We start from the raw sequence: 10,278 nt of genomic DNA on the forward strand, positions 1-10,278 counted from the left end.
CTTTCACACTCATCAAGAAGCTCCTTAGTTCCTCTTCGCTTTCTGCCATAAGGGCGGTGCCATCTGTGTATCTGAGGTTATTGATATTTCTCCCAACAATCTTAATTCCAGTTTGTGCTTCATCCAGCCCGGCATTTCTCACAATGTACTCTGCGTATAAGTTAAATAAGCAGGTTGACAATATACAACCTTGACCTACTCCTTTCCCAATTTGGGACTGAAACCATGGTGCTCAGACTCCCATTTCTCCACATTAAACAGAGCCTCATCCTCTGAGGCTTGGTAATGGATTCTGTCTGTATAGCGTGGTTTCCAAGGACTCCGTATCATTCATAAATGTTCAGTGAAACTCATTTGGTTATAAAAGTAGAATTTTAAAAAAGCTTTCCAAACTAACAAACTGCTGCACAACAAGCTGGTGTCCTGCAGCTTCCTCTATCACCGGAAGTCCTCACAGACTCCCTGCCCTCCTGCAGGTTTCTGCCACTTGATGCTGCCAGATGAGCAGTTTCCTGAAGGCTTCCAGTTTGACACCGACGATGTGAACTTCCCTGTTGATAATCTCTGCTTCGTGGGGCTCATCTCCATGATTGACCCACCACGGGCTGCTGTCCCAGATGCTGTGGGCAAATGCCGAAGTGCTGGAATCAAGGTACTGCCCCCACCCCACCGTGGCATCACCTCTTAGCAGTTCTGGGCACCCTCCTTAGTGCCCCTCAGGGTCCATGTGATCGCTGGTGTTTCTCACCTGGAGGATCGATTTCTCATCTCCAAAGCTTTTTAGTTACCCCTGGAGAAAGCCAAATGGTACTAAAATGTCAGTGTAAGCCCCAGATGAGGGATCAAAAAGTTAAAAAAAAAAAAACCTTTAAGAGAAATGTAACTGAGCAAATTAAAAAGTGCTGAAGACTTGGTAAGGTTTTAAGTTTTGAAATATTTGCCTTATTCTAAATTAGTACTCATCATGCGGTGAATGCCTGTCTTGTGTTTTCAGATAGTTGTTTTGAAGGGAATGTTTGGTGTATATACTCTGTCTTAAGTTGCAGAGTGTTCAGGTGCGCCGATTCAGTGTGGGTTGTACAGTCTGCAGTGTTACCGGCCGTTTGGCTTATTTCCAACTTCTCATTCTTATGAGTAATACTGCTCTGAAAAGCTTTGTAAAAACTCATCTCCTACCACTTTGATTATATTCTTAATGTAATCGTAGGGTCAAAAAGAACAGCAACTGATTTGAATTCTTGTTACTTATTGCTTTCCCTCCGAATTGGGCCAGTTTCAGGATGCTGACCAGCAATGTGTGGGCCCTATTATGCACCAGCATGAGATTTTCATCCTTTTTTGTTGTTGTTGGGTTTAGTAAATTTGAGTATCTTTGTTTGATGGTGTAAAAAGAAAAAGATAGCTGTTTATCCTGTGTGATTGTGTGCCAAGATAAAATCTGGGTTTTGCTTGGTGTCTTCTGTGAACTTGTGTTTGTGTTTTGGGCTAGTTCGTGTTTATCAGTTTTCTATTTGCGTTTCTTTCCCTTTGATGTTGCAGGCTGAGTCATCCTTGATATTTATTCCTGCCCACTTGTAAGACTTCTCAAGGTCATTTGCTTGGCAGCTGCATTCAGCAGATTGTCCTCTTTTTTTGCCACAGGTCATCATGGTCACCGGAGACCATCCCATCACTGCCAAAGCCATTGCCAAAGGCGTGGGCATCATCTCAGAAGGGAATGAGACTGTAGAAGACATTGCTGCCCGCCTCAACATCCCAGTGAGCCAGGTGAATCCCAGGTAAGGCGGGAAGGTCAGCACTGCTGCCTTGAATGTGCAGATGCTGGTGGTTGGGCATCTTCAGCGTGGTTCTACATGGTTTCCTTCTAGGGTTACTCTGGGTAGGGAGGCCCCTTCAGTGGCAGAAAGCAGCCTTGTTCCCAGGGAGAGTTTTCTTTTTTTTTTTTTTTTAATTTAATTGGAGGTTAATTACTTGACAATATTGAGGTGGTTTTTGCCATACATTCACGTGAATCAGCCATGGGTGTACATGTGTTCCCCATCCTGACCCTCCTTCTCACCTCCCGCCCCATCCCATCCCATCCCTCAGGGTCATCCCAGTGCACCAGCCCTGAACACCCCAGGGAGGGTTTTCAATAAAGCAATCATTGTAAGCAACACTTAGATGGTGCTTACTGTTCTAAGCATTTGCTACAGAAACCCACAGAGGTTGGTAGTGCTCCCAGCTTGCAGAGCAGGGAAGCTGAGGCCGAGTCTCGCAGTACACTCAGCAGTCAGGCTTCTGAGTTCATGCTGTTCCCCTCTCTCCTTACTGCCCAGCACCTAGCACCTTGTCATTTTCAGGTCCACACTAACAAAATGGGCAAAGCACTACGACTCAAGCCAGAAAGGCGAATTTTGGCAATAAAGTGAAATAGATGACTTGAGACAAATTAGATTTGCTTTTTTAATGTTTTGTTAAGGCTTAGCGCCACCCCCACCGAAGCCTACTTTGGGTTTGGTCTTTCGTCAGCTCTTCCAGTGTCTAAAAGTTATGTTGTTTGGATGCATCCTGTAAACATGGGGTAAGGAATGTGAGAGACAGGCCTGCCTCATGGTGGTCGTGAATCTTGAATGAGATAATATACATGAGTATGCTTTATAACCTGTAAAACACTGCACAGGTAATACCTTTTACTTAATGGGACAGTTCCCCCTGGCTTTATGGTGTTATGCTTCCCTGGTGGCTCAGACGGTAAAGAATCCACCTGCAATGCCAGAGACCTGGGTTCAATCCCCAGGTCAGGAAGATCCCCTGGAGGAGGAAATGGCAATCCACTCCAGTATTCTTGCCTAGAGAATCCCATGGACAGAGGAGCCTGATGGGCTACAGCCTCTGGGGTCACAGAGAGTCGGATATGACTGAGCAAGCAACACAACTCTGCGTAGTGAGACAACTTTTGTTCTCAGTGAAGAAGGGACAGACAGGTGACCTTTATTTGTGTGGTGTTTTTTTTTTTTTTGGTCCTGATCGTAGGGATGCCAGGGCCTGCGTGGTGCATGGAAGTGATCTGAAGGACATGACTCCCGAGCAACTGGATGACATTTTGAAGTACCACACGGAGATTGTGTTCGCCAGGACCTCTCCGCAGCAGAAGCTCATCATTGTGGAAGGCTGCCAGAGACAGGTCGGCACACAGCTGGGGCGGGCTCTTTCAGACGCTGCTGACCTCAGTGTAGACAAAAAGCAAGGCAACAGTGCTGGAAACCTGAGCCAGCTAGCGCCTCTCTGTCTCAGTACACATGGGCCAGTAAGAAGCTCCAGGCGTAGAGGATGGTGACTGGATCATGGTTTAGCCAAGACACATACTCTGCTGTACTGGTCTTTGCTGTGGCCCAGAGTCAGAGCTTCAGCACTCAGCACCAGAGGAGCAGTGCAGGGTCCTGATGTCCACACGGGGGGTGTGAATGCCCAGGGGGTCATCCCATACCTCAGAGAGACCTGGGGGTGATGTGCCTAAAGGAGAGGGGCTTTCCTGAGTGACACTCACCCGAGTCACGGCTTCATGTAGACCTTGTGAACAAGGTGGGGGTGTCTCCTGGATCCTGCTGTTTGGTATTAGCTGTGTGCGTTCCTGGCTGCGATAGTTCTAAGTCTAGATGAGTCTCAGTGGGAAAGGAGCAGTGTCTGTAATGAGAAGCAAATAGAGGCTGCACCGCACTCATGCCCAGCCACGCAATTCCACTGCTTTTCCTGGCAGGGTGCCATCGTGGCTGTAACTGGAGATGGTGTCAATGACTCCCCGGCTTTGAAGAAGGCAGACATTGGGGTTGCCATGGGGATTGCAGGCTCAGACGTGTCTAAGCAAGCTGCTGACATGATCCTCCTAGATGACAACTTTGCTTCAATTGTGACTGGAGTAGAGGAAGGTGAGAGTGCTGCATGAAACCTGGCCCAGATGCTGCTGAGCAGTAGCCATTTCTGTGTGTGATTTCCGGTCCTTTTCATTAAGCTCTACAGTCAAAACAATCTTGTTTTCACAGGTCGTCTGATCTTTGATAACTTGAAGAAATCCATTGCTTATACCCTCACCAGTAACATTCCTGAGATTACCCCCTTCCTGATATTTATTATTGCAAACATTCCACTCCCCCTGGGGACCGTCACCATCCTCTGCATCGACTTGGGAACGGACATGGTGAGTGACTGGCGCACCTTACACACGTCACAGTGCTAAGGTGTGGCATTAGCACTCACTGTGCTCTCTGGGTCCCCGTGGCCAGCATTTTGGAATGTCACTACCGAGAATTTTTTGGCCTGTGTGTGGCAGCCTCAGCATCAAAGATTCAGTGTTAAATCATTCTTTAAGACAGCTGTCAATACCTATTTATCAGATAGGAATCTTCCCTTTTGTATCATTTTGCCCTTTTTTTTTTAAAAAAAAAGGGGGGACTTGCAATATCTCGTTATGAAAAACTTTTTTTTTAAGGGAGAGCAAGAATTTGAGAACAAACAAAAGGGTCACAGCATGAGCTTGCCGGTTTCTGATGACTTCTTGCCCTTCCTTCAGGTCCCTGCTATCTCCCTGGCTTATGAGCAAGCTGAGAGCGACATCATGAAGAGACAGCCCAGAAACCCCCAGACAGACAAACTCGTGAACGAGCGGCTGATCAGCATGGCCTACGGACAGATTGGTGAGCTGGCAGATTTCGAGTATCTGTAGGGGTGGTGTCCGCCTCAGACAGGGTTCTGAGGCTTCAGAAGTTGGGTAACTTCCAAATCTAAGATGAGCCAGGATCCTAGGGTAAGGCTGGGGATTTTTTTTAGATTGCCTTCCATGTGAGAAGACATCTTTTGCCATCTTCCCAGAAACCTTAGTTCTTTAGATTGGGCAGTTGTAACTGAGCTCATCTGCTTTAGAACAGAGAAACACCCCTGCTCATAGAGCCTTTTGAATGCCAGGCACTGCTCCTAAGAGCTGCAGTATTCACTCAAAGGCAGCTTTTCTGGGGAAATAAAGTACTACCACTGATTGGATTCAGCAAACTCTTAACTCTGCACCCAATGGAGTTTGGAGGTTTGGCTGACTGGTCACCATCACATAGCAACTCTGCACCTTCACTCTTCTCACCCCCAGTGCTTGATTTCTGTTCCACTCATGGAGCAGAACCAGCTAACAGGTAGTCTAGATGGTGGACAGTGAAAATGCCCTTGATCCTAAACACTGCCTTTAGCAGAACTTCATAAAGCCACCAGCAGCAACTTGTTCTTCTAGGCTAATTGCATCACTGTGAACAGTTGGGTAAAAATGAGACAAATCAAGTATGTTATGGAAATATGGCAAAGATTGATTTAACCATTTCTGACAACAAAGTAATTGGCTGATGGCTGCTGTTGCTGCTGCTGCTGCTGCTAAGTCACTTCAGTCGTGTCCAACTCTGTGGGACCCCATAGACGGCAGCCCACCAGGCTCCCCCGTCCCTGGGATTCTCCAGGCAAGAACACTGGACTGGGTTGCCATTCCTTCTCCAATGCATGAAAGTGAAAAGTGATGGCTAGAAAGGCCTAATTTTGAAGTAGGAAAATGGTCCAGAGTATAGGATGAAATCCCACCCCAAAGAGTTGATCCCAGAGAGAAGGATCCTGGAATTGGGGAAGTGGAGGATCAGGTCAGAAAGTGCCACATTCATGATTTCCACAGTGGCTGGCAAAAAGGCCATGGGTAAAAATTTTGAGAGATGGGACAGGAGTCATAATGTTTTTTCAGGAATTGAAAAATGGGGATGTGGATTTTTACCCCTAAGGGTCATGTCCTGATAGAAGCAGATGACCAAAGAACAGAGGTGGGTGTTTTAAGAACAAGGGCCGGGTCCCTCTTTTAAGCTCTAATAAGTGACTCACAGTGAAACAGGTGTGGGTGAAGAGTGTGCCTGCAGATGCCTTGTACCAGGCCCTGGCACTCAAGTTCTTTTCAACTTCTCAGGTATGATCCAGGCCCTGGGGGGCTTCTTCACTTACTTTGTGATCATGGCTGAGAACGGCTTCCTCCCTAATCACCTGCTGGGCATCCGAGTGACCTGGGATGACCGTTGGATCAACGACGTGGAGGACAGCTATGGGCAGCAGTGGGTGAGTGAGGGCTGCCCGCCTGCCAGTGCCAGACATAGCTCCTGTAGCACCAGAGGGCAGGGCCTCACGGGCTCTGGACACATGGGCCAAGAGCCAGGCTCATCAGCCTGCCTTGTGCGTTTCAGACCTATGAACAGAGGAAGATCGTGGAATTCACCTGCCACACGGCCTTCTTTGTCAGCATCGTGGTGGTGCAGTGGGCTGACTTGGTCATCTGCAAGACCAGGAGGAATTCCGTTTTCCAGCAGGGGATGAAGTGAGTAGGCCATAGTTGGGGGTCTCAACTCAAAGACGGGTGTGGTGATGGATGTCTAAGCCCTGTGCTAAATAAAAAGCCCAGCATCTGACACATTGGACAGAAGTTCTAGAATCTTCTTTGGGGAGCTAATTCACGAAGCAAAATATCATTTTCTAGGTTTTTTCATCTGACCTCAGGTTCCTAAGTACAAATACATAAACACCTAAGAAGACATCAACCTGCCATGTAAAACATAGTAGGGATTCCCCTGGCACTCCAGTGGTTAAGATTTCACCTCCCAATTCAGGGGACGTGGGTTCGAACCCTGGTCAGGGAGCTACATGCCTCAGGGCAAAAAAGACTAAAACATGAAGCAGAAGCAATATTGTAACAAATTCAATAAAGGCTTTAAAAGTGGTTCACATTAAAAATAATAATAATAATAAACGTTAGGAGATATACTTTTATTTGTAGTTTTTTAACCTCTCGCCCCTCCTTGTTTTTAGGAACAAGATCTTAATATTTGGCCTCTTCGAAGAGACAGCCCTTGCTGCTTTCCTTTCCTACTGCCCTGGAATGGGTGTTGCCCTGAGGATGTATCCCCTCAAGTAAGTCCCTCTTCTTTTAGGTCCAAAAAGTTGGAAATAACCAGCATGGCTTGTTCCTCCCATGGCACGTTAGTAGCTGTCTTTTTTCAGAGCTGTCGGCTGATAGGTATAAGAATTCCGCTGGACTGGGAAACAAAGGCTGACTCAGTGATGCAGACCAGGAATCGGCGTTGCTAGGGCCACCCAGGCTCTGACCCTTGGGCTTGCTCACCAGCCAGCTGAGCTGAGCGCCAAAGCCTGGTTGTCTTGAGGCCAGCGGGGGACATCCTCAGCTGTGAAGTTGGGGTCTCAAGTCCAAATCTTGGTTTGCTCACCCAGTGAGTGATGGGCATCACATCGCAAGCCCCTCATCTCTGGGGCCTTGACTCCTCTGCTCTCAGAAGAGGATGGTGGAGCCGCAAATCTGAGGTCTTCATAGTCGAGGCCTGGTAGTGTCAGGAGACCATGCATAGGTAGAGATTCAGAGGAAGCCAGCCACTTGTCTTTGGTCAGAACCCGACTGGCCTTGAACATGGTGAATGACAACACCTTTGATAGATTGAATTTTCACATGCAGAATTTGCCACAAACTCCCAAGAGTGTTTTGAAGGATTGCGTGTGTTTGTGGTATCTGCCGACTGGTTCAGGTTAGGCAGCTGCATCCTCATTAGAATATGCTAAGCCACAGAAAGCGGGACTTGTGATCTGAACAGCAGTCTCCCATCCTTGTTCTAACCCATCTGGACTCTCTCCCAAGTAGCCTGTTGCCCTCAGCACTGCTCCCTGTTCTCATCCCAGAAGTAACCAGACCTCGTGGGTTCCCTGTCTTCCTGTCGGCGGGGTAAGGGTAGGCTGGCATCCAGGGTCTCGTCACTGTGCCAGGCGGTCTTCCTAGCCTTGGACCCATCCAGGCTTACTTTAGGTGAATTGAGCACTCCTCCTCTGCCTTCGTATTTGGGAGGCTGTTCCCTTCCCACTCATCAGCCCTGACCGTTCTTCCAGGTTGCTTCCCTTGGGACTTGTCCCCCTGTGCTCTTGGCTTCCTGGGCCCGTGCAGCTGCACCCCTCCTTTGCCATTGTTGTCACTGTGCACGCCTTAGATTATAATCTTCAAAGCAAGGACCACAGTGTCTTTTTTTGGCTTTGTATTCCCAGCTCCCTGCACAGAGTTTGCACATGACAGGGGCAAACCTTGCCCAAGCTGAATTCTATCATCTTGGGCCATTGTTTTAAGAGGAGGCTAAGAGGATCAGAGCTCTCTAAAAAGGCCAAAATGAGAAGTCTCAAAACAAACTGATGCCTCTGAGCATCTTTTACTGTGACTTGCGAGAGAACTTGTATGGACTTATGTGGAAGGTGGCTTAGTTACAAAGGTCCCCAAGTCAAGCGAAGTTGTCTTTTAGCAGCTGTGGAGGACACACCGGACAGGAAGAGGGGGAGATGCCAGAGCTCTGCCCTGGGACGGCCTTCCTCCTGTGGTTGCCCTGGGAAGTTGGGAGTCATAGTGTCAACCTCCTCTAGAGGCTGCCCAGGGTGCCTGTCTCCAGGCTGGGGACCGTGGTAGTAGCCCCTGGGTCCCCAAAGGCCTCAGATCTCTGCTAGGATTCAGCTGCTTACTCCCCAGGTCTGGGACTCAGCACACTCCTGACTCTCCTAAACTCTACTGTCAGAGACCAGATTCAGGGGATGATTAAACCAGTCATGACCCACACTGGCAGTTCTTTTATCTTCAAATGCCAGGACATGAGACAGACGTACTTGAGTTTCTTAAATATTTTAGCAAAGGAAAAGAGGAAATATCCTGTTGGCTCTGGAATTGTCAACAACAAAAAAGCTCACCTACAGTACCAACCGGTTCTCATGGAAACCCAGGTGAAGGAGGCAGTCTGCTTTCTGCTGCGCCTCTAGGCTCTGAGCGTCCGGGAAGTGGGGTGTTGTTAGAGTTCTGTGTGAGTGCTCAGCAGTTACCCGGCATGTGCCTGGCTTCTCCCTTGGGGCTGATGTGTTTCGCTGTCCCTTTGCTGACGTGCCGTCTCTGCCTGCCTTTGAGTGGTGTCCACATGTAAATTGCCGCCTGGTTCTACTTCCAGACCTACCTGGTGGTTCTGTGCCTTCCCCTACTCGCTTCTCATCTTCGTGTATGACGAAGTCCGGAAGCTCATCATCAGGCGACGCCCTGGCGGTGAGTACAGGCATTTTCAGTTAGGAGTGGGGCTGGGGAGGGCTGCCTAGTTCTGGCTTTTGCTCTGTTTCTTTCGAAGTGTCTGGGCTCCTCCACAATCAGCCTGATTGGCTAAGTCCACGGGACGCTAACTAACTGCAGTCACAGCCCATCCTCAGAATGGAGATCTCAACTGAGGTTTCAAAATTGACCAAATACAACCTGAATAGGATGTGGTAGAAACGTGGCCCAGAAGTCTAAACCGTCTTTCTAACTAAAACATTACGCTTAAAAACACATGCAGTTGAGGGCCCCGTCAGCTGCTCCCCGAGGCTCACAGTCGCTACCCTCTGTCTCTCTGCTCCCCGCAGGCTGGGTGGAGAAGGAGACCTACTACTAGCCCCTCCTGCACGCCGCGGAGCATCGCACCGCAAGCTCTGCACCCACCACCCACCCCCTCTCTGTGTACTTCAGTCTTGGAATTCAGAATTCCACCCTGGTAGGAAAGCACCGAAGCATGTGGGGAAGCGAGACGTCCCGGAATGAAGCATGTAGCTCTATGGGGGGGGTGGGGGTGGGGGGGAGGGTTGCCCGAGAAACATCTGTCTGTGGAAACAACCGTGGGGAAGGTTTTTATGTGCCTTTTTGTTTTTGTAAAATGGAAAACTCGGAATGTATGAAAGAAATACATTTTATATTCGGATTTTTACAAATAAAGATGGCTATTATAATGGAGTCCGCCTCACAGCCCTCATCGGTTCTGTGGTCCAGATGTCCGCGCAAGATTGATCTGGAGCGGTGCTTCCCGGCGCATGCGTCCCTGGCTGGCAGCCTCATCAGCATCACCTGGGGACTGGTTAGCACAGCCAAGCCACGGCCATGGAGCGAGACGCTAGCCAGCAATCTGTTTAATAAGTCTCCAGGTGATGCTGATTCACATTCAAGTTTCAGAACCACAGGCTGAAGGAAACTTCCTGCCCTTTTGTAGTCTGAGGAGACAAGCTCACCGGAACGGGTTTCCCCATGGGCTATACTGCAGGGGGTATGGCTGAAACCCCCCACTGCTGCCTCCACACCTGTTTCTTGATGAACACACCTGTCAGGAGAAAGATTTTCAGACCCTCAGAGAAGGCCCACCTCCACCCCCACTTCCCATCCTGGGTGCAGCCGCAGCTGTGGTCTCT

General features: G+C 48.8%; 1 protein-coding gene across 1 annotated transcript in view; it reads left to right on the forward strand.

The window, feature by feature from the left end:
• ATP1A1 (ATPase Na+/K+ transporting subunit alpha 1) overlaps nucleotides 1-9,829 on the forward strand; it is a 32,973-nt gene extending 23,144 nt beyond the window's left edge. Inside the window, exons 13-23 of the mRNA XM_069601723.1 lie at nucleotides 477-652; nucleotides 1,642-1,778; nucleotides 3,016-3,166; nucleotides 3,740-3,908; nucleotides 4,023-4,177; nucleotides 4,550-4,673; nucleotides 5,963-6,108; nucleotides 6,234-6,364; nucleotides 6,853-6,954; nucleotides 9,024-9,115; nucleotides 9,466-9,829. Coding sequence (XP_069457824.1) covers nucleotides 477-652; nucleotides 1,642-1,778; nucleotides 3,016-3,166; nucleotides 3,740-3,908; nucleotides 4,023-4,177; nucleotides 4,550-4,673; nucleotides 5,963-6,108; nucleotides 6,234-6,364; nucleotides 6,853-6,954; nucleotides 9,024-9,115; nucleotides 9,466-9,494 — 1,412 coding nt within the window. The 3' untranslated portion in view covers nucleotides 9,495-9,829. The remainder of the gene's footprint in view (nucleotides 1-476; nucleotides 653-1,641; nucleotides 1,779-3,015; nucleotides 3,167-3,739; nucleotides 3,909-4,022; nucleotides 4,178-4,549; nucleotides 4,674-5,962; nucleotides 6,109-6,233; nucleotides 6,365-6,852; nucleotides 6,955-9,023; nucleotides 9,116-9,465) is intronic.
• Nucleotides 9,830-10,278: the final 449 nt, after the last annotated feature.

This window comes from Ovis canadensis, chromosome 1 (genome assembly GCF_042477335.2).
Source record: "Ovis canadensis isolate MfBH-ARS-UI-01 breed Bighorn chromosome 1, ARS-UI_OviCan_v2, whole genome shotgun sequence".
Classification (NCBI taxonomy): Eukaryota; Metazoa; Chordata; class Mammalia; order Artiodactyla; family Bovidae; genus Ovis; species Ovis canadensis.